At 39.5% G+C, this 23,117-nt stretch overlaps 4 protein-coding genes across 6 annotated transcripts in view; 1 reads left to right on the top strand and 3 right to left on the bottom strand.

Annotated features, from left to right (window-relative positions):
- The window catches only part of LOC111606283 (sialoadhesin-like), an 84,593-nt gene extending 83,906 nt beyond the window's left edge, over positions 1-687 (bottom strand). Inside the window, exons 1-2 of the mRNA XM_023326794.1 lie at positions 605-687; positions 443-491 (exon numbers count right to left, since the gene is read on the bottom strand). Coding sequence (XP_023182562.1) covers positions 443-482 — 40 coding nt within the window. The 5' untranslated portion in view covers positions 483-491; positions 605-687. The remainder of the gene's footprint in view (positions 1-442; positions 492-604) is intronic.
- A 2,306-nt stretch (positions 688-2,993) lies between these two features.
- Positions 2,994-6,751, bottom strand: LOC102237106 (vascular cell adhesion protein 1-like). Of its 2 annotated transcripts, none has more exons than XM_023325969.1 (8): positions 6,628-6,751; positions 6,294-6,359; positions 5,787-6,170; positions 5,231-5,530; positions 4,888-5,154; positions 4,339-4,411; positions 4,174-4,213; positions 2,994-3,937 (listed from the first exon to the last, which is right to left on the bottom strand). In XM_023325969.1, exons 1-8 carry the CDS (start codon positions 6,701-6,703, stop codon positions 3,707-3,709), a joined length of 1,437 nt encoding a protein of 478 aa, XP_023181737.1. In that variant the 5' UTR covers positions 6,704-6,751; the 3' UTR covers positions 2,994-3,706. The 2 variants fall into 2 exon arrangements, with proteins under 2 accessions (XP_023181737.1, XP_023181738.1); XM_023325970.1 differs by having other exon boundaries at positions 6,294-6,356.
- Positions 6,752-9,261: 2,510 nt separating this feature from the next.
- On the bottom strand, positions 9,262-13,341 carry fen1 (flap structure-specific endonuclease 1). Of its 2 annotated transcripts, XM_014470459.2 has the most exons (12): positions 13,238-13,341; positions 12,808-12,902; positions 12,526-12,628; positions 12,292-12,394; positions 12,049-12,112; positions 11,789-11,898; positions 11,444-11,580; positions 11,258-11,324; positions 11,030-11,161; positions 10,161-10,312; positions 9,735-9,849; positions 9,262-9,565 (listed from the first exon to the last, which is right to left on the bottom strand). In XM_014470459.2, the coding sequence occupies exons 2-12, from the start codon at positions 12,887-12,889 to the stop codon at positions 9,488-9,490; spliced, it is 1,143 nt and encodes a 380-aa protein (XP_014325945.1). In that variant the 5' UTR covers positions 12,890-12,902; positions 13,238-13,341; the 3' UTR covers positions 9,262-9,487. The 2 variants fall into 2 exon arrangements, with proteins under 2 accessions (XP_014325945.1, NP_001273228.1); NM_001286299.1 differs by lacking the exon at positions 13,238-13,341 and having other exon boundaries at positions 9,488-9,565; positions 12,808-12,889.
- Positions 13,342-13,432: 91 nt separating this feature from the next.
- On the top strand, positions 13,433-22,703 carry tm9sf1 (transmembrane 9 superfamily member 1). The gene is made up of 10 exons (XM_014470482.2): positions 13,433-13,617; positions 13,688-13,937; positions 16,257-16,468; positions 17,400-17,531; positions 17,612-17,734; positions 17,830-18,188; positions 18,842-18,996; positions 19,232-19,417; positions 20,717-20,990; positions 21,608-22,703. Exons 3-10 carry the CDS (start codon positions 16,307-16,309, stop codon positions 21,999-22,001), a joined length of 1,785 nt encoding a protein of 594 aa, XP_014325968.2. The 5' UTR covers positions 13,433-13,617; positions 13,688-13,937; positions 16,257-16,306; the 3' UTR covers positions 22,002-22,703.
- Positions 22,704-23,117: the final 414 nt, after the last annotated feature.

Genomic DNA, 23,117 nt, shown 5'->3' with positions numbered 1-23,117 from the left:
ATCAACCAATGAATTTGAAAATATGATTAAATACAGTTACTGTGTGCAGCTTAGTGATACAAGTCACACTTTTTTATGCGACTAGTGTCCTAAAGTAGCGCATTACAAATGATTTGTTTTTTTCTATGAATGCTGTGCCATGATTTATAGTTGCTGCTTGGTTATGTTTCTCCAAGTGCAATAAAACATAGATTGTTTGTAATACAGATATCACACTCTGGTCAAATTTCAAACCACAGCAATTTTTTTAAATTCTTGGCATGAATTTAGTCATACAATTTGGTAACTATGAACTTAACTACCAGCTTACTGACCTAACTTATTTCCGCTATAAATTAATTTACATTATTTGATCGAATCGCGTCACAGAAGTATTTTCATCTGCATAGATAACACAAACCGTAAACGGTTGAAATGAACACACACGCAAAATAACACCTACTTGTAAAAAAGAGGACACTCAGGAACATTTTGCTCATCATGATGTATGACTGTCAATACAAGAAGAGAAAACTTATTAAAGTAAATCTTTTTTTTTTTTTAACAAAAATCCATAGTAACCACCAAAATCAACTTTTCTGTAGGACATAGAAATTGCTCTTACCAAATGGCTGCACTGGAGAAATAAACCTGAATAAAGGACTGAGGAGTTCAGCAGAAGTGATGTCCAACGACTGCATTCAACTGTTCAGATGTTCTTGTGTAAATTTAGACAGACTCACCGTTTCTTCGCCGTTATAAAACAGGAAGTCGTCACGCATCAGCGAGAAAATTTGCTGCGCATCTTTCGGTGAAAACACCTTAACATTTTTTAAGAGATTGGAGTCATTTGTCCTGAACACATTTTATGATGGCCCCTCTTATCGCTTTATTTATTTTAAAGCAGAAGCAGAGAGTCACAGGGAAAATAAAAAAGAATCCAACTTTTAATTATTGTACTGTTAAGATTTTCTTTTTTTTTTTAACCAAACCACTATTTTATTGGCACCCTTAAGAACAATTGTAAAAATAAATAGCACTCAAGCTTTTTCGATGTTTGCTTTCTTTCTGAAGTGAATCAGGAATATTTCATGTCTTCGTTCGAACGTGATGTGACACACAGGGCCATTTCTTTTGTCTACTCTTCAAAATGAAAATGCAAGGGAACATAAAACCAGCACCAAGTCCAGCGAGGGTCAGGAAAGGGCAACAATAAACATAGGCTCTTTGAAAAATCATCATATTTATTGCAATCTTAACAACATGTAAAAAACAAAAGCATGAATAGCATGCTAATGTTTACTTGAGGAAAAGTAAACATTAGCACTCAAAATGTTGGCACAAATGTAACGCTATAGAATCCTAGGTCCGTATCACACTCCTCATAAATACAGTTCATTATTAGGACTTGGTTTCCTCATTTTAATCCCCATTTAAAATCTGTTGTCTTTGTGAGCCTTAATTTTCCACCACCAAATAAAGACAAATGCAACTCTCAAAGTTACAAATGGACCCAGGTTTATTTTGGAGCCACAAAATAAACCTGGACTACAAACACATTATGTATTCATGTTTTCTTGCAAGGTTGTGGTGGTTTGAAAGATCAAGCCTGCTTTTTACGTCATTCACTCTCACACATATAGTCGACTTGTGGTGAAGTTGAAATAGACATTGGTAGCCCTCCTACAGTATAAGGTTGACACCTAATACTTTTTTACATTCCTGTCCTTGTCAATAAGCTCTCTGGAAAAAGGGAAGTTTCTCAATTTGTGAACGAAGACTGATAGATGGTTGAAGAAAACATTTCCCACAGGACATTGACATAAACAGTCCTATTTTCACTTCTTGTCTGCTTAAAATGAGAAACAGAAACACCAGTGACCAACTTCGTTAATTTTAATTTTAATTTGAAACCACACAACCAACGTAGGTTTGAGGCAGACACGAACTGCATTCAGTTTCAAGTTTCAGGCTCGTGTTTTGAGATAAAATAGCAAGATATCACCAAGCAAACTGAAAACCAGGCTCAAAGCCCACAAAAACAACATTTTCTGGTTTTTTGTGTAATTATTTTAGCTTAAAGTTGCATTCCTTCCCCTGCTTGGTTTACAGCTTTATTTGGAAATTCTTCATCGATTCATTTGGTTTTTGCGTCTCACATCTAATCCAGATTCATGCCACTAGATTTCAGTTTTCTAATAACTTTCCTAACATTATTTTCCAGTGCTTTCCGATGCTTTTGGCTCTAATGTAAAGACTAGGCAGAGTCCTCTCCTTGGTCAGAAAACAGCATAAAAGTGTAATTTTCTATTATGTTTTCAATGAAATGCAAAGGAAATCAGGTTTTACCTTTACGTTTGTGACTGTAAGACACATTTTTCTACACTTAAGCAAATGAATTAAAACCTTCTATGGTATTTGTTATATTCACCTACTTCTAATTTGCTTAGTTTTATTCCATAACAGATGTTTAACTACAGGTTTAGAAAAAGAATCAGTGAAAACTAAGCTAAATTCTGTCAGGGACTAAGAAAACTGACCCAAAATCAACTTACTTCACACAAAGAGGATTCTGACAACTCTAAGATCACCATAGTCATGCGCTGAAACAAAATGACAAAATAAAGTTTGTTCTATTTAAACCTTTTAATTATATTTTGCGAGGAAAACAAGAGAAGATGTTATGGAAACTTCCACAGAACCCAAACCTGCCTCCCGTTTCCTGTATGAACATGGAAATCTGCAGCTAAAACCATATCCATTTTAAAGGCTTTTGAGTTAAAGTTAAATGTATTTAATCCAACGGTTGCTATTTTTTTTGCATCCATTACAAATACAAATCTTTTATCAATGTAGACATTTGTTTTAAAGTTATTTTATTACAACAACTGCCAGATGTTTCATTTTTTCCTTCTTTCACGCAAATAAATCTAATATTTCAAGCATTAAATAATGACAGTCTTAGCCACTAGGTACCATACCTACTTGCATCTCTTGAGCAATACATTTTCTTGTTTTTTTTTTTTAATTTAAGTGAAAATCTATTTACAGCATAAATCAATTATGACTCATTTGTGACTGGTTCATTCATTAGTACATGATCTGTGAATATGTGGCCATTGCAAGCACGGAGTCACTTTTCTCCCTTCAAAATCAAAGTTGTCATTTTTAGAGCAAGTATTTCCCCTATAACCTTCTTCGCGCGGGTTTCTCTGAAAGGCGCTCTGGATAAGACAGCATCGTTAGAAGTGGAACCGCAGAACACGATCGGAAAATTGACAGAGATCGCATAAAAAGACAGAAGTCCGATAAAGTTGAAGTTGAGGCGCTTGGACATAATGACATTTCATCTTGAGGAAAAAGGAAAGAAGAAAGCGTGGAGATGGAAGCATGTGGTTGCTTTGCTGCAGGAGGGAGTGGTGCGCTTCACAAAAAAAAAAAAAGATGGCTTCACGAGAAAGGAACAATTTGTGGAAATATTGAAGCAACATCTCAAGACATCAACCAGGAAGTTAAACCTTGGGCATAAATGTGTCGTCTACCTGGACAATAAACCTAAGCGTACGTCTAAATCGGTGCTTTTGAATCGTTTGCTTTCCACAAATGGCAAACTACTGTGAATAGTTTGTGGAAGGAAACCCGAAACATACAGTTTAAGATGAAAACAACTGTCTGCGTTTGAACAGTTTAGAGAAAAAGTCAAACATGTCTGTGAGACGACGTTTCGCTAGGTGAAATGTGGGTTGACTGGTTTCGTCTTCACCTGAGCGTAGAGGCCGTCCGCAGATTCAGTCCTGTTGCCAGTTCTGCGCACTTTCACCTCTGAATACATAACATTCTGCAGATCCGTCTCGTCTCGGGCTGTTTTAAGCGACGGTCTCATCGCAGAGAAGTCGATGTCTCCATAATGGATGTCCTGGTTTTCTTCGGTGCTGGTAGGCTCTTGGAAACCCGAATTCTGGGGGAAAAAAAAAAAAAAAAAGAGAGAGAGAGAGAGAGAGAGTGAGCAAAACGCAGCCGTTGATTCAGCTGAATTCGCTTTTCCATTTTCCCCCTCATCTTAGGGTTCAACAGAGATACAGTCAAAACAATTTATTATTCTAGCACACAGAAACCGAAAATATAGATGTTTACCAATACCTTGAAAGATAAACATAAAAATATGTGTTTTTTTGAACAGGATGCTTGTCTCACCTGAGACTCACGTAAAGCTGAATGTTTAAACTTCAAGCGCCTAGAAAAAACAGAATTAGTGTTGGCTCAACATTTCCAAAGTAGATCCATCACAAAGACCTCATTTCTGATTTCTTCCAAGTGACTTTTTCTAAGTCACACAGTTGGATTATACATTGTGCTTACCAAAGGATGTAAGCGCCACAGATCACAGCGATGATCGCAATAAATCCCCCAGCAGCAGCTCCCCAAAACGTTCCTGTTTTTATCCCCAAAATGACAAAAACAGCAACACAAGTTAAATGAGATTCGCAATCAATGTTTCTAGAAATACGAGAATGGATTCTACACTGAAGGCCTGCTGAAACAACGAAAAAAACCTTTCACATTCTCACATAGATTACTTATTATCTCATTTTCAAAAAATCTCCCGCTCTTCCGTTCTTGTTTTCAATTTGGTTTGAAGTTTATTTTCATTTGTAGCCAATAAATCAACTGCACTGTTTTTTCAAATGTTTTTTTGTTTTTAAACTAAACTTCATAATATTGTATCCCAGTCTTATTTACTAAAACAAACCCAAAATATAATTTATTTGTAAATAGTATTTCTTCCGCTACTATTTATAAATATATGTGGAGGCATTTGGACATTAAGAACATACGTAACATAAGTAAGGGTTTAGTTTTGGAGCACTTTAACATCATATATCAACATAATTAACATAAAGGAATTACCGTGGTCTTTTGAATGACTCGGTGTAGATGTCTGACTCCCCAGAATATTTTCTGCCTCACAGTAATAACTTCCCAAATCTGTCATGTTGGTCATATGGAGTCTGTAAACCGGCCCCACAGACACTTTAGTGGCTCCATGTTTGCTGTTCCTGAACCAGGTGAAGCTGGGTGGAGGTTTGGCTCTGCTGGAGCAGCTCAGCTCCACCCTGCTACCTGCTGACACCAAACCTGATGGACTGATGGATGCTGAGGTGTTTCTAGGAGCATCTGAGGAAAATGAGACAAACATGAACTTTATTGGTCAGAAACAGCTGAACCATGACCTGCTGACAGGATCACTTACATGAAACACTGAGAGTCACTTCTGTCTCTGCTGTCTTGATTCCTCCAATTACAGGATATCTGGCAGAACATCTGATGTTGTATCCATCATGTGTGTCTGACAGAGTGATGTTCTTCTGGAGTTTAGTTGTAAAGATTCCCTCTGTGTTTTTCTCTGTTTGTCTGAGAGAGTCTTGTTGGAGATTCCAGGTGAGTTCAGGAGGTGATTGTGGACAGGGAGTGAAAGCTGAGCAGGTTACAGTGACAGACTGATGCTCCTTCAGGTCAGAGGGAACATTAATGCTGGGACTCCATGGAGAATCTGGGGTTTAAAATCAAATAAACATGTCAAAGTATCCATTATTTAAACAATTTCTGGTGATTTTCACTGTTGAGCACTGAGCGTTTCCTGTCTTTCTCAGTCACTCAGTCTAAATAAATCTCCTAGTACCACTTTTAACCTAATTGCTCAGAATCTTATAAAACTATGACACAGTCATTAGACTGACGTATATCTAAAATAAAAATCACAATTGGCATGAAGTTCACATTTTGCTCAACAATTCAAAACTTCTCACCTCTGACTGTTAAGCGAAATCCACTGCAGGAAGCTGTTGCCTGGAACTGCGTACGTTCAATTCTGAAGTAGTACGTGTCTGAATGTTCCCTCGTTAAGCTCCGAAACACAGTTGTGCAGTTTTGCCTCTCCAGGTTTCCCGTAATTTCCAGCGGATACGTTTTGATCGACCCACTGCTGTTGAAAATCACATTTGTTGAGAATTCTTTAAACCTAGAATCTGATTTGATCCACACCCCAAAGTTTTGCCCCGAGAAGCTTGCTCTTTCTTTAGCAGAAAAGTGGCATGGGACTTGTAGACACGATCCACTCAGCGCTTCCAGATTTCCTGGCGTTGTGATGAACAGGACTGGATTCTTAATGGACTCACAATCATCCGCAGCGCCTGCATTGTCAGCAAAGTACACACTCGGCTTCAACACAAATATAACTTTTTAGGCATATACTAGCATATTTAGCATTAATTTTTCTGAATGTGTTTTGCAATGGTAATTGTTGAAAAGCTTACCCGAGACGAAGTGAAAAGTTAGTAAGGAAGAGATGATTGCCAAACTGAAACACATCCGGGAAGCTGCTGATTTGCAAACAAACAGAAACAATTAGAGAAGTGACTTGATTTCACTCCATGCTAAATAGTTTTACTTCTTTACACCAAATGTATTTGGGTTTATTTAGTACAATCATTTCTGTAAAATCTGCGAGATCAGAGTTGGAGCTTTTTTTATGGAAGGTGACGTAAAACTAAAACATCAGCAGATGCAGTAACCACAATGAAAAAATGTTTCACATCCAAAAATTACACGTTTAATTAATGAAAAAGTTAATAGAAAAGTTTTTCTTACCGGACCAACACACAGGAAGTCCTTTCTTTACGCAGTGAATTGATTTAAATGTTAGCTGTATTTTACAGGACTTCATTTCTTGTGGTTGCTGGACAGAGAGGGTAGAGAAGCAAGAGGAAGCTCCTTTAAGGAAAGACCAATTGAAATGGTTGCACAGTTGCAAACCATCACATGACGCCTCTCGGTAAAATGTTATTTTGCGCAACATCCTGCCGGAAAGAAAATCCAGTGTTAAATCATTTGTATCAGGGCACCGACCCGCCCCTCCGGCTTTATTCAGCATCCCACTCGTTAAAGCGACACCCTTAAGTTTGCTTTTTCACATTTGATCATATCACAAATGCGAGCCTTCTTTTTTTTTTAAACAAGGATTTAACATGAAGATGATGAGAAATTATAATTTTTCAAAAATGTTTTGTGACTTTCATTCATAGTCGATACTTTCCGACTCAATGCTATGAAGACGAAAGTACATTTTGCTGTATTTTGAGGTACATCTTTAGAAAGATTGACTGTCGATGGGATACTTACATTTTTTGTCTCACCAGTTTCTCTGGATTTAGAATTGGACTTTGACTGGGCCATTCTTTAGCAGACTTTCGGGCTCAGTTGGCTTCCCGTCAGTTTCTGTGTCACTGCTGAAGAAAATCTCCACAGCATGACGGAAACATGACAGAGGAATTCGTTATATCCCAATTCTGGTTTCATCTCACCAGAGCATCTTCTTCCACATGCATCTCTACACACTTTTCCTCTGGCGATGCTTGCCGCGCTTCCGCTGATGTACCAGTAGTGGTCGTTCCAGCAAATTGTTGCTTCTGAGCTCTGGATCTCTGCAGCTCCTCAACAGTTGCCATGGGCTGGTTTGGTTAGTTTGAAGCGTCCCAGGTCATTGAACGACGCTGAATAAGACGGTCAAAGGTTGGGATACCGTTTTACAACAAACAACAGAGGACTTCACAGAACAGTCGGATTTCTCTAGGAAAATTAAATTGCAGACAAAATGTACAACGTGACTGACTTCTGAAGGCAACAACTTGCATTATGCTTCTCAAAGCTGGTCATATTTTCAAAGCTTTTGTCTCATCTCAAATATACTTCTTCTCAGTCTTGTTGCATTCTCCAATTTTCTGGACTATGGAATTTTACTCTCTTCTTAACCTTCTTTGATTTCTCCAGTGCCTTCAACACCATCCAGCCTCTGCTGCTGGGTGAGAAGCTGCGGAGGATGGGTGTCAACGACTCAGTGATCTCCTGGGTGACTGACTACTTGACAGGCAGGCCACAGTTTGTCCGTTTGGGCAGTGTCCTGTCTGGTGTGGTGGTCAGTGACGTAGGAGCTCCACAGGGAACTGTGCTTTCTCCCTTTCTCTTCACCTTGTACACCACTGATTGCCAGCACAACTCTGAGTCATGCCACCTACAGAAGTTTTCTGATGACTCAGCGGTTGTCGGGTGTACAGGGGATGGAGGGGAGGGGGAGTACAGGACACTGGTGGACGGCTTTGTGGAGTGGTCTGAGCAGAATCACCTGAGGCTCAACATTAGTAAGACCAGAGAGATGGTGATTGACTTCAGAAGGAAGAAGAAATCTTCACAGCCACTGAAGATCAAAGGGGTGGTGGTGGAGGATTACAAATACCTGGGAGTTGTAATCGGCAACAGACTGGACTGGGCATCTAACACTGACGCTGTGTGCAGGAAGGGGATGAGCAGACTCTATTTTTTAAGGAAGCCGAGATCCTTCAATGTGTGCAGCAAGATGTTGGAGACCTTTTATCACAGTGTTGTTGCCGGTGCCATCTTCTTTGCTGCTGTGTGTTGGGGAAGCAGCATCAGAGCTAGCGACTCTAATAGACTGGACAAAATCACCAGGAAAGCTGGCTCTGTACTGGGACTAAGGCTGGAGTCCCTAGAAACTGTGGTGGAGAGGAGGACACTGAAGAAGGTTCTGTCTATTATGGACAATAAACAGCACCCTCTCCACCACATAGTGGACAGACAGCGGAGCACCTTCTCACACAGGCTGCTCCAGCTCCGTTGTCGTAGGGACAGATACAGGAAATCCTTCCTGCCACATGCCATCTCACTGTACAATAAAAGCTAAATCATTGTTCTGCACTAATCAGTCCAATTTTGCACAACTGCACTGTGGCACACTTGCTGTACATATATTTACATATACATACTGTATCTGCATTTTTTGAATCTTTGCAAGGTCTGCTCTTAAGTTGCTTTTTATATTAACAGCATTTTATATTTTTACAATCTATAGCATTTTATATTTTATTTCATCTACAACTACTACTCAGTGGTAGTTGTTGTTGTGTCTTGTCTCTATGCTGTAACTGCGAAGTAATTTCCCTGCTGGGATGAATAAAGTACTTCTATTCTATTCTAAATGTAACCAATAAAAATATAAGGGGAAGAGACATTTTTCAGTTCAAATAAGTAATATTTCTGTGAGTCCATGTGAACTGAGTCCTCCCTGTCCAGTCATTTCCCTCCACTACTTCTGTAAATGATGCAAAACATATTTGAAGATGAACCAGCAATTTTTACTTCCACTTATTTTTAAGTAATCAGTCCATATTTTAAGTGTTAATAAAAATTAATCAAAAGTCAGGCGACAGCTTTCACTACAAAATAAGATTTTTATTTCAAGCATGTTACTAAACCCATTCAGCACCTTAAAATCCAGCCAGCTTGGATTGTGGTTGGTCATAAACAAAAAATATTTTAATGAAATAATGATTGAACTAAAGCTCTTTCTGTGCAGCAATTTCCTCATGAAAAAATGAAGAGTTCTTATTTAATATGTTGCATACATAGCAGTAACATCAAGTGATCAGAGTTCAGTCTATTTGCCCTTCCTAAATTTGCCTGGAGTTGCTCCAGTTTTCTGTTTTTTCTTTGCAGATCCTTTGGTCTCCGGTTCCTAAGAAAACAGAAATAAAACAGGAAATACTTAATATTTTTCTAGTTCATTAGTATGTAACCGAGTCTCCAAAAAACAAGATGTAAACATGAGGAACCACAAATAACGTCCATTTAAAAATAACATTTGAAATAACCATTGGGCTAGCGGTCCGCTGAAGTCTGCATACCTTCCTTTTTGAGGAGAGTGAACCAGTGACGGAAAAGAAAGAGTCCAGTCTTCCCTGTGTGCTGCCTTGTCTGCTCTTCATCATCTTTTTACAGCCGTTACGGATCCTGTCCTCACTGAAAACACACAAAAAGGACTCAGAACTTAAAATGAATACTGCTGTATGCAGGTAATCAGGGAGAAATAAGACCAATTTAACTGGCTTAAGTGACAAGTGCACAATATCCTTCAACAATGGCTACAAGGAATGTAAAGCAACTGCATTTAAAAGCGGCCAACAGCGGAGACTAGTGGATTAACGATGTAAAAGCAGTTCATCGAGCAAATGCCACAATAACCAATCACTCTAGCATCATAGGAGAAATGCGTGCAAAGAAAAAAAAAAAAAAAGGTTTAAAAATCCAGAATGATTCTCCATTCAGCTCACCTGAATTGTTTCTCACTGCACATGAATTGGATCAGAGCCTCCTCATCAGGCTCCCTCCACTTCAGGTCCACTGTGGAGGAGTCCACCACCTCTGGCTTCAAAAACAAATTCCTCGCTTCTTTGTACAGCCAGTCCTCTGGGGCCGGATGCTTCTGCAAAAAGGTGAACAAAACGCACACGAAAACAAAACAAATTACATTCACTGCCTGGTTGGACCGCAATTAATTTATTTATTGTCTCGTACAAAGATGCATTGGGGTGACCCAAAACATGTCATGAAGCCGAAAGATGAGGGAGCTAAAAGTCCAGACATTATTCAAAATACATTTTTTAAAATATTTGACTACGTAAATGTTTCCACTGACTCAACTGACATTGTGAACGGTTAGATAAATGTATAATGGGAAATCAAGTAAACATGTTTCTATAAAGTTCTTTCAAACAGCTATTTTTAATAGTAAAATGAAACATGGGAGAAATTGTGGAAAACAACTGTTCAGTACTAATAGACTAATCTCCATTCTGAGTTTTACAGGAGTTCAGAAAAGGTATTTTTCATTCAAAATGCATTCATGCATTCAAATAAAATGTACAAAAAAACTAAAGTAAGCATGAGGTGTGATTTTTATCATCTGCAAGACATATTTTGTCTCAACTTTTTGTAATCTTTACGCATCCTTGTTGGTGTTTTAAAAAAAACAAACAAATTAAAACAAAACATTTCTCCAAGTCCTGCAACTTAACATGCATCGCTTGTAAAAAAATGTGTAGATGTATCTCACTCTCTGGTTGTAAATTTTTGCTTGCTTCCACTAGATCCACACAACACAAAACGAATCTCAGTAAGAGAAAAAAATGATTTAACTTACACTTGTATCAATGTTTTCCAGGATTTCCTCTATGGAGCCGTGCTGCCGGATCAGGTCGATGGCTCGCTTGGGACCGATTCCCTTGATGGTGCCGCAGTAGTCACACCCCAGCAGAATACAAAGGTCTATGAACTGGAAGAAATAAATACTGATAGTTGAGTCCTGTGCTGCACAGATAATAAGCATTTACTGTTCTGCAGTCAGATGTAGGGAACAGTAACAACCCACCTGCTCACTGGTCAGACCGATGTCCTGCAGGATACGATTAAAGTGAAATTCCTGAACAGGAAGTTTCCTGCAGCAAAAAAAAAGGCATTTAAAAATTAAATATATAAGCACTCAACATAAACAGGAAGCTCGTTTTTGTCTTTATAACATTATTAAGAAAGAACAGAAATAAATAAAGGTGTGTACTTTGCTTCACTGGCAGTGAGGTGTCTTAGCAGGACATTCGTCCCAAAGGTCAGTCCGTCCATATCCTCCGTTGCCGTAGCAAAGACCTTCCCTTCTTTAACCAGAGCAGCACAGCTGGCTTCAGCCTCACACGGAGCCTAAAAAAACAAACAAAAAAAATCACGTAGCACATTTATTTACGCATATTTATTTATTTCTCCAGTAGCAATTGGTTTTTAAAAAATATATTCAAGAACTGTAAATCTGCAAATTCACCGTAGAGCCAAGATGCACAAAAAATTCTTTGAATTCTTTTCAATTTTTAAAAGGTCAGCAGTAGAGAAGTAAAGCAGCTTTTAATGGTACCTCGATATAAGGCACTCCCATCAAGGTCAGTAGCTTCTTGCAATCGTCGTTATGCTGCTTGGTGACTTTCACGAGTCGCTTGGAGAACTTGTCAATATTCTCTTGCTCACCTGGTTTGAGGAAATAATAATAATAATTTAAAAAATAAGCATGAAAAAAAAAAACAGGACTCATATTCAATATTCTTTTAATTTCCACATCAGTGAGGGGAAAAGAAAGGATGCAAAGTTTTGTTACTAAAATAAAAATTTTTTTTTTACCCAATTCCTGAGCTTTGGCAAGCATTTTCTCAGCTTCTGCTCTCCTCTCCCCTCTCTTCTCCAGCTAAACAAAGAAAACATTGGTGGAAAAATGAAGACGATATTAACACGAGGTCTAAGCACTGGACTGTCATTTGCCATTTCAACAAAGTCATGCCATGGTTTTAAAAATTCATGGTTTAAACTCAGCCGATGTACTCTGTGACCTCTTATCAGCCCGTGCCCGACAGAGTCCATACAAACCTCAGCTGACTTGAGCTGTGGAGGTTTCCCATCAAACACATACACCGGCTTGATCCCGTTCTCCAACATGCGGATTGTGCGGTAGAACATTCCCATCAAGTGGCTAGAAAAAGGGAAAGTCACAAACCTCTTTAGTTCATGCAGTGGGGGTAGGCGACTGCTCTTTAAAAAAAAAACTAGTGTATCCAATGCATACTGTAAATATGGCCAGAAATCAAATCATTTATGCTGAACCTTGTAGTCTCTCCGTCTTCACTCTGCAGAACGTTCCCATCCTGTCGGACAGCAATCAGGAACTGGTAGATGCACATGGAGGCATCAATAGCAATTTTCCTGCCTACAAAAAGCAATTGAAACATTAAGATTATTTTATATTTAATGTCACTGTATGGTTAAAAAAAAGAAGTTTAATAACACGACTGACATAAGCTTCATTCCAACAATGACTGAACGTGTATTTGCGTTTCTTGTGACCGTACCAATTTAAATGTAGGAAAATTAATTTGTTAGAATTACCGAAGTAGTTTTTGATGTCCTGTTCTTTGATGGCACCGGGGGCATGATCGGCTATTAGCTTGGCCAGTCCGTGAATTCCCATTGCGAGATGCTATCTGAAAAATAATGTTAACGCTTTTAGAAATGCGCAGCGATAACAGCGGGAAGTGTGCTTACAATTACACATTAACACTCTGCAGCGAGGGGTCCAGATACGTCTTTGTATCACAGAAAACATATAAATATGTAGGACGAGTTAGCACACATGAAGTTACTGCAGACTACCTTAAAGTCGATGTTTTACTTTGCCAACATGGTGTTGCTAAAGTAGCTTCGGTTAATTAAAGCGCTTCAATATGAAATATAATAATCATAGTGAAAGTCTACATACTGCTCTGAGGTTGTATTTTGCTGTAAAGGTCAATAGTTGTCATTGTTTACTCAGACTCACCTGTTAGCCTGGTTTACCCACTTGCTACAACGTCTCGAGCGCCAGAAACTGCGACAGTTTCGCGGGAAATGAATTAGGAGGCATTACTAATCAAAACGTCGAGCATATCAGCGTCACGGAATCAGGGAGGCGTGCGCATCGTTACGCCTGGTGCGATTAAACTGGTCTGAGCTTCAATGCGGAAGTCCAACAAGGACACCGGATTGGTCCATTGAGGTTGAAGGAAATCCGGTCCATACAGAAGACAGTGAATACGTTGTGCTATCAGCTCCAAACGCTTTAATCCCACTTTTGGTGTTTTGTCATGTGGGGAACAAAAGTTATAATGATTTAAAGGAAGGACAAACATTACAGCTGTTAAAATAACGATAACATTACAGGTGTGTACTTCGTGTTTCTCCGCCCTCCCCGGAAAACTGAAGCGAGTCGTCATTATTTTTATTTCTTTAGGTGACGTGTAGTCGGAGCCCGTTTTCTTCTTCTACTTCTGTCAGTAAAAGTACCGAGTGTCCAGATATAAGCGGAGGGGATCGTTTTGACGCACCTCATCCAGGATGTCCCCGGGGTTCGGCTGCAGCGTTAGGGCTTCTCGGTGAGCGTTGTCGGAGCCGAGCGGACCGTCAGGGCCTGGAGTCCGAGGAATCCGGCGACCAGACTGGTTTAGTTGGTTCTGCAGCATCGGGACGGAGGTGTCAGGACGGTGAGGCTCGCAGATCACAGTTTAGCAACTTGACCAAGACATTTTCAATCATTGTAAATCATGTCTGCTTTAGAACGAAAATCTCCATGTGTATTGTTTTTAAAATGTCTAGGTATATGTAAAGGGGTAAAAAAAAAACAACAACTAATCGAGGTTAAGTTTCTTTAAAGGTACTTAGCAGATTTTCTGTGAAGTCGACCAAACCCACTTTAGTTATAGTTTTTCACCGATGGAACACATTATTGTAATTTTTTTTGTTGTTATTTATGTTTCTGTCATTTTCTATTTAATCAACATAAAAACCTAACCTCGCAAAGACATGAATCCAGTCACGCTTTCCTCCAGTGACATCACCTGAGGCATACACTGACCGATTGGTTCTTTTAAGTGCTTCCATTGATATTTTGGGGGGTTTATCTTTATTTGCATGTTTTCCACCTTCAAAGAGATAATTTCCTCTTTGAAAAAGAAACCAAAAAACATGAAGATGCTATACTTCTTCAAAAACCATGAAGGAGTACAGCATCACTCCCCGCTTTCACAGACAATGATTACAAGGGCAGTCAAATTTATAATTAACCCATCCTAGCTGTTCGATACGCCATGTATGCACCTGGAGTTGCAATCACTGTCATTGTAGTGCTGTAAAAATGGTAGCGTTTGTTTCTGATAGCAGGTTGCTGTATTGGTTGCTAGCTTTATTATTAAAGATGATGCCAGCTAAAAACCTGCATGAGCCAAAATTTGTCAAGAATCCAATCAAAGAGAAAGTTCCAACAGGTAGTAGAAACAGATTCGTACTGTCAGTACAGTACATATTGATCACAGCTTGGGGGTTGTCACTGTCAAATTGGCTCAAACAAGAAGAAATCTCAGAATCTACATGTAAAGCTGTTAGTAATCCACAGCCAGCCGGTCAGCTTGAAACCTGTACAGCTTGTGTTGCAATCAACCTGAATAAGCAGCCAAGACTCGCGTGGAAATGCCATGAAACCCAAGCTAGTTTTGGGATGGTGGAAGACCTCTGTGAATAGTTAAAATGCTTAAGGACCAGCTTATGTGTTATTCATAATATAATCCAATATCAGTGTATTTGTCTGCATTTAGTTTTTACAACATGATCACTAAAGTTGGCCTTGTAGGAGTGTATGCAAACAGAATTATGGAGATGCAAATCATCAGATGTGGAAATAACCCTGAATTTTTTACTTTCACTGCACCTGTCACTTTTATACACAAGGCATCCATGTTTAATGTTGAAATCAGGACTTGCAAAGGAAGCTTTTCCTTTCCCAGTCAAATTTCTAACTTTAGCACCTTTTTTGTTAAAATTCTTGCATACAAATTTGGAAATTTCCTCTTTTGAGTAAAAAAGGAACCAAGAGATGCCACTCTTGAAGGCTAAAAATGTTATTTTTATGTCACGTTTGCTGGTTGTTGTTTTTTTTTATAACATCACAAACAGGCTGGAAAGAGACCAGGACTTGTGCAGTAATTTTTAAAAATGTTGGTAGTTGGAAAATTGGGTTTGTACTAAATAGATAATTAATAATAATAATAATAATAATATTTTTTTTAAAAACACAGCGTTATCTTGTTATGTTTTCAGCCAAAATACCTTCATATGCTCTCAAATTCTTCCAAAGATCTTAAATGGACTGAGACAGCAGTTACTGTCATAAAATTCTGCTTTGCAAATAAGTCCAAAGAGGAAACACTTCACATAGTGGGTTCTGAAGTGATAAAATTATATAGCGGCAATAATTATCCTTCAGTCCCTTTTTCCACAGCCGACCTAACAAGCTAGTTACGCCTGTCTGCTTTTCTTTTGTACTCGTAACTCATAGTAAACGTACACACAGTTTATTGTACAAAGAATGACATTCTAATGCCGATTTAATTCATGCATTTTGAATATAATAGTTCCAAAGCCTTACCTTTACCATAACATGAGGTTTTCCACTTAAAATTCCACTGCCGGTTTATAAAAAGCCCAGAAGACGTGTTTTTTAAGGCTGTATGAAACTGAATCTGCATTCCGCCCAGTGAATCTGATCAGATTGCTGGAAAGCCACAACACACACACGCGTTCACCCCCACACACACACACACACACACTTTATTGAGAGCAGCATCTCTCAGTAAAGCAGGCCCTGTGAACTGTTAAAGGTCGTTTCCAAAGTTTCCTGTTTATTGCTTATTGTCTTAACCGATGTTAAAACCCCAAATGAGTGAAAAGGCGGACGTAACGTTAGGAACGGTGTGCTAGAAGGGAGAGATTTTTAACACATGCAGACAAACTGTTTGTCTCTGCTGCAGGTGTTGCACGCGGTGGAACTGGATAGCTCCCGGGCGGCTACAGGAGGACGATGGCAGTGCTCTGCTTCTTGATCCTGGGCTTGTTCTCAGGCTGGGCAGCGAGCTACAAGAAGGGAGACAATGTGACTCTTTATGTCAACAAAGTGGGCCCTTACCATAATCCTCAGGAGACGTATCACTACTACACTCTGCCTGTTTGCAGACCAGATAAGGTCAGTCCTCGCTGCTGTGACACTGTAGAGACAATAGGTCCCAAGAGAAAATTAAGTCCGTTTTTGACTGCTATATTTATTCATTTGTAAGATGTTACATTTCCATTGTGACAGCATGATTATAAAAAAAGATTTGTATCCCTGTTTATAGCTTGGTTTGCTATAAACATGGTGTCTGCACATCCTTTAAAAGTTTTTAAAAAGTCCTGAGTTCATGTATCTAAAGTTAAGGCCTTAAAATGTCTTGAATTTGTTTGTGTTTTTTAAAGTAAATTGACCTTAAATGCATTTATCACAAATCTTAAATTTTGTCTTGTCTATTTTATGTTTTTTTTTTTTCCTTGTGAAACTATTTCATCAGGCAAATGTTTGAGTCCACATTATTTGTGACTCTAGACCAGTGAGGCTACTAGTAACTCACTGCTAGCATACCCTTGCTAACTAGCTTTGCATCTGGCATGGGCACGTTTAGATTTATCACCAGGTGGCTGGATTAAGTTCATGAATACATCGGTCTTAAATTTAATTTGTAATGGTCTGAAAAAAGTCTTAAAAAGTCTTACATTTGAGTTTTTGAAACCCTGATAGAATTGAATAAAATGTACTTTAAGATCTTTCATGTAAGATACTAACTCAAGTTGCTAAAAGAGATATTAAAGATATAATATCTTTATCTTTTATAATATAAAAGATATATGTGTCCTGTTTTCTGAGTAGATATTAAGAAAAGATTACTTTTGTCCACTTATTGTAGGTTTTCTCAAAAAGTCTAACAGCTCTAAAGTAGGGTCAATAAGAATTTATGCTGACTCAAATAGTTTGTGTTAATAAATTGTACTGTATGTTCTGTTTTGAGCTCATTGCTCCCTTTCACTACCCACGTTGGCTTTTTGCTGGTGTCCATCTCATCATGAAGCCTCTTCTTCTTCAGGTGCACCACAAGTCCCTGAGTCTGGGCGAAGTGCTGGACGGTGACAGAATGGCTGAGTCTTTGTATGTCATCCCCTTCCAAGAAAACGTGGACAAAAAAACTCTCTGCAAGCTCACGCTGTCGGAAAAGCAGGTAATATTTGAAATGACTCATTTTAAATGAAAGGTTTGCGCTTTTTGCTTATAAAAGCCTCTCTGTTTTATGTGCCTCAGGTGGACGAGCTTCGTGAAGCCATCGAGGAGCTGTATTACTTTGAATTTGTCCTGGATGATATTCCAATCTGGGGCTTTGTGGGATACATCGAAGAGAGCGGCTTCCTGCCTCACAGCCACAAGGTTAATAGAGAAACCGTAGATTTGTTTTTTAGTGACTGTGCCGTCTGTCTGCCTCCTTACCTTTCATCTCCTCTTGTTCCCCTTTCCTCCGTCAGGTGGGCTTGTGGACTCACCTAGACTTCAACATCGAGTACAACGGCGACTCCGTGATCTTTGCCAATGTCTCAGTGAAGGACGTCAAGCCCTTTCCCTTGGAGGAGGGGGCGGGAGCAGCGGTGGCCGGGGTCGGCGTGGGCGGAGGCAGCATGACGGTCACGCACACCTACAGCGTCCACTGGTACAAGTCCAGCCTGCCTTCCGCCCGGAGAGCCGAGCGCCTTAGAGATTACTCGTTCTTCCCGAAAACACTGGAGATCCACTGGTTGTCCATCATCAACTCGCTGGTGCTGGTGGTGCTGCTGCTGGGCTTCGTCATTATCATCCTGATGCGGGTCCTTAAAAATGACTTTGCCAGGTAAGTTAGCAAAAAACACCTCAGTCATTCACAGTTCTGTTAAAAACCTGGTGCACACGGTTTTGGTTTCGCTGTTTCTGGTGAGTTTAGCATTGAGGTTTTGCACGACGTCAAGGAAAAATTGGATTATAGTGAGCATTCATTTTATTTTCTGCTCCGTTTGATGTTTTTTAGTGCTCTAAAAAGTGATCTGCATGCATAAGAAGTTAATTTCCACAAACAAATGGTGGTGTGTTTTGTTTTCTTTTTTTATTATTATTAGCTGCATATAAAGGGAGACAGAGTACATACATCACAAACAAATGTTAGTGATTGGGGAAAATCTGAAAGGAAGCTATCTTTTTTCAATATCCAAGAGTCCAGACCCTCTGTATGAAGCTAAGCGTAGAACGAGGAAATGGATTTTACCAGCTTTGTCCTGTCAAGACTAATTTTATTTTAAAAGTCGATCAGCAATCTTCCCGCTGAAATATGTGATTCTTATCAAGGACAAAACACCATTTGAAGTATTAACCATCTTTGAACAGTGTAAAATTTATTTCAACTGCTTTCTGTGCATTTCTTTCTTCGTCACCATCTTGAATGCAGTTGTGAAGCTCACAGAAGACACACTTGCCTGTTCTGTGTTTAAAAAAAATGACCTTTTATTTCAGGTACAATGTGGAAGAGGAGGGCGGCTGCGACGATTTGGATCAAGGAGACAACGGCTGGAAAATCATACACACTGATGTTTTCAGATTCCCGCCGTTTAAAAGCCTTTTGTGCGCCATTCTCGGAGTTGGAGCTCAGTTCTTAACTCTCGCCACAGGTGAGCCTTCAGTCTCACGTCGACATGCGCTGTAGAATAAACAACCAGTCGCGGCGACACAAGACTGTTCGAAAGAAAAATACCCCTGTTCAAGTTCGAAAACGAAGCTCCAATCACCGGTTACAACAGTTTGTATAAAGGAAGCATGATACAGAGAAACGAGAACCTTAACAAATGTGTGGCAAAGGTAACACTGATGTAAAATACCTTTTTTGTCTCTCTCTTTTTACTTCAGCCATTATCGTCATGGCATTGCTGGGAATGTTCAACATACACCGGCACGGGGCCATCAACTCGGCCGCCATCGTGCTGTACGCGCTCACCAGCTGCGTGTCCGGCTACGTCTCTTGCAGTTTCTACACGCAGATCAACGGGCAGCGCTGGGTGTGGAACATCATCCTCACATCATCTCTTTTCTCAGGTGAGGTCGCCACAGGCTCAACGCTTCAAGTTCAAATCATTTTGTTTGAGATTTACTACGCAAGTCTAACTAGCCAAGAGATTTTAAATGTACATGACCAGTTTTATACACATAGCTTATATCAGGCAGGTTTAATAATAATTTTTTTTAAAAAGCATCAAACAATTTTATTAAAAGTAGAAAGTGTTTTTGTGTTGACGGCTACTTGGTTCTAGTTTTTAGGCCGGTACTGTAAACTTTATTTTTAAGGGGAAAGGAATGTGCAAACTCATACCTTTTTTTTTTTTTTTTTTTTTTTGGCTGGGGAGAATGCTGGAAATGATAGTGATTCATATGTTTATGATTTTAACCCTGAGTGTGAGGTCAAACATGACACACTGAATGTTGTGGGTGCTGAGGTCTCCGGTACAGCATTGAGATATTTAAATGAATGAAACCGATGCCAGTGAAGTCTGTGTTGTACTATGCTGTACAGCGTAAATAGCAGTCTGAATCCATGATGTTTGGGTTGTTTTGATGACTCCAAAATAAATGCAATTTCAATAAATAAAAGAAATTTAAATCAACACTTTTTGGTGACTTTGCAACGGGTAAATTTGCAGAGTGCAGCAACATGTGAGAGAGGAACGGCATTATGTTACTCTGTGATCAAACTCTTCTGCACTGATACTGGGGCATTGGACTACATAAGAGAACATGTTAGGAATAAGAAACTGTCACTTTTTAATACTCTGATATAATGTGACACCAGTAACTGACCCACCCTTACACCAATCAGAATAGAGTAAGGCATATCAGATGTAAAGTAAACATTCCCTCTGGCGTGTTCAGCTGACTTTATGAGCCATTATACCTTTTTGTTGCACATGTTTGGGATGAGCAGACTTCAGCTGGTTTGCAGTGAAAGCTGCAGAAGAGTTGATGTTTTTATTCCTTCCTAATTCGACTTTCTTGCAAAGGCTGCAAATGTTAGGGTTGAATAGGTCTAATCCAGTCAGCAGATTTTAAAGTTTGCAGCTTACCATCTAAATGAAGAAGCGGATCTAACAATTATGGCAATCAAGAAAGGAAGACTATGAAGAGTAAAAGTAATTTATCTAATTTGCTTGTAAGTTATTAGCAGTACTAGAATTTGCATCACTTTGTTCAAGTTAATGAAATATGCCGCCAGCATGCTCGGCCTGCGACATTCAATCTCATATTAATGACTTTTTGATTATTGACGACGCTCTGGGGCGCCGTTGCATGAAATGGAAATCGGTAGATGCATTTTATTGACTTGGTCACGCATTCCCGCAGCGCCGCTCTTCTTCACTTGGAGCGTAGTGAACTCGGTCCACTGGTGGAGCGGCTCCACGCAGGCTCTGCCGGCCACCACCGTGCTCCTGCTGCTGGCCGCCTGGGTGCTGGTGGGCTTCCCCCTGAGCGTCATCGGCGGCATCGTGGGGAAGAACCGAGCCGGCAGCTTCCAGGCACCGTGCCGCACTCGCAACATCCCCCGGCAGATCCCGCCGCAGCCCTGGTACAAACACACCATCGTGCACATGGCCATTGGTGGCTTCCTGCCTTTCAGGTGAGCTCTGGGTTTGCGACAAGAGGTGCAGCTTTAGACATTTGGAAGCTTTAGCGCTTTACTTCAGATTGGATTAAAAATTGATTTGTCATAGGTTGCTTAGAATTTGCATTTACAGCGCCTTGCCAAAGAATTAGGGTAAAAAAAAAAAAGATGGTTTTCTAGCATCTTTGTATGGATGTAGCTAACAATTATTATACTAATTGATTTTTCTATCAATGATTGTGATGAGTAATTGTTTAATCGGATTAAAAATAGTGCATTGTGCAGATTTTTCATTTAAGCATTAATGCTTATATCCAATTTTAGAAATACATTAAAATATGCAAATAAACAAATAATTAAATCTCTTTTTTTAAAATAAGAAAAATATTATTTTCCTGCCTAAAATCTTTTAGTATACCTTTGATCATCTGTAACAAAAGATGCTATAAAAAAATCACTATATATATATATATATATATATATACTGTATATATAATATGTAAAAAATTCAAACCCACAAAAAATATTTGTGGGTTTGAAGTCCTGAAGGCAACACATGTGTTTTACCAAAATGTAGGAAGTCTTAAACTTTAAAAGATTGTTTAATAATTTCCTGAAACTCCTCCCCTCAGTGCCATCTCAGTAGAACTCTACTACATCTTCGCCACCGTTTGGGGCAGAGAACACTACACCCTGTACGGCATCCTGCTCTGCGTCTTCGCCATCTTGCTCTCGGTGGGCGCCTGCATCTCCGTCGCCCTGACCTACTTCCTCCTGTCGGGCGAGGACTACAGGTGGTGGTGGCGGAGCGTGCTGAGCACCGGATCCACGGGCCTCTTCATCTTCGTCTACTCAGTCTTCTACTACCGCAACCGCTCCTCCATGAGCGGCCTGGTGCAAAGCTCCGAGTTCTTCGGATACTCGCTTCTGACGGCGCTGGTGTTCACGCTGATGCTGGGCAGCGTGTCGTTCTGGGCCTCTCTGGCGTTCATTCGCTACATCTACCGCAGCCTGAAGATGGATTAAACTCGAGACGGCCCGAAGACAAACCTTCTGAGCAAACATATCGACGGTCTTCGGTGTTTTCTGTGACTCCACGTCTCCTGTTGTGTTAATGGGAGAAGAAATAGGGGCCTTGGACTTCCCATGAAGGGTTAGTAATGAACTCAAATAGTTTTTTCGGCTGAAAAAGGGAAACTTGGTGCATCACTGGGCAGATGAAGGGACATGTTAAGGTGTGGGATTTAGCAAGAAAGCAAGTTATTTCACTTCAAAGGGATGATTGCTCTCAGATAGCATTATGAATACAACATGCGACATCTGATGCAGTACGCTGGACCTTCTGGTACTTATTACATGGTATATTAACAATGGGTTTTGACCAAAATCTTATTTGCTGCATCTGCTGGCTATTAAAAGTTCTAGTACATCAATAATATAATGTAGAATTAATTATGCAGCAGTGCAAGTGATACTTGCAGTGAATATTCCCAAACCCATTAGGGAAAAAAAAAAAGAAGTCTATTCAGATGTTTTGCACCGAGTCTGAAGTTGTTTTTGTCCTGACAGTGGATGGAAGAAACAATGCCTTGTAGATTTAAGGAGTTTTTGCTAATTGTTGGTGAAGGGGAGCAATATTGTAATTGTATTCTATGGTCACCATCAACTTTGGTTCTGATGTAAATACTTTTTTCAATAAAGTGCTTTTTAATACAACGCAAGCAAAGATTTCTGCAGTTTTCCATACTCGTCTGGTGAATGCGTGGAGGTTGCAGCTTTCTTCCATTTGAACATGTTTCACAGATTGCAACATCTAACTTAAAAAAAAAAAAAGTCAAGTATCTGATGTCACATCTCAAATTTTATTCTGCTTTTCCAATACAGGCTTAAATATGCCACAATTAAGCCTTACCAATGTAGCCCAAGTGCTGCATGGTAAGGCTGCACAATATCAGTCAGTGGAACAATCAGTTCAAAAAGGCTACTTCCCTCTCATTCCCTTGCATTTTACAAGCCAATGTAATATTTAGCTTGTTGTACAGAGTATTTTCCCAAAATGCAGAATGTGATGGAAGCACATAAGAAAATACACATTTTAACAGGAGTTACAATATCACTTTATAATGTGCAGTGATAAGGGAA

Source organism: Xiphophorus maculatus, chromosome 21 (assembly GCF_002775205.1).
Source record: "Xiphophorus maculatus strain JP 163 A chromosome 21, X_maculatus-5.0-male, whole genome shotgun sequence".
Lineage (NCBI taxonomy): Eukaryota > Metazoa > Chordata > Actinopteri > Cyprinodontiformes > Poeciliidae > Xiphophorus > Xiphophorus maculatus.
Note: the sequence above shows the minus strand (reverse complement) of the source record. Positions and strands in the feature narration are given on the sequence as shown.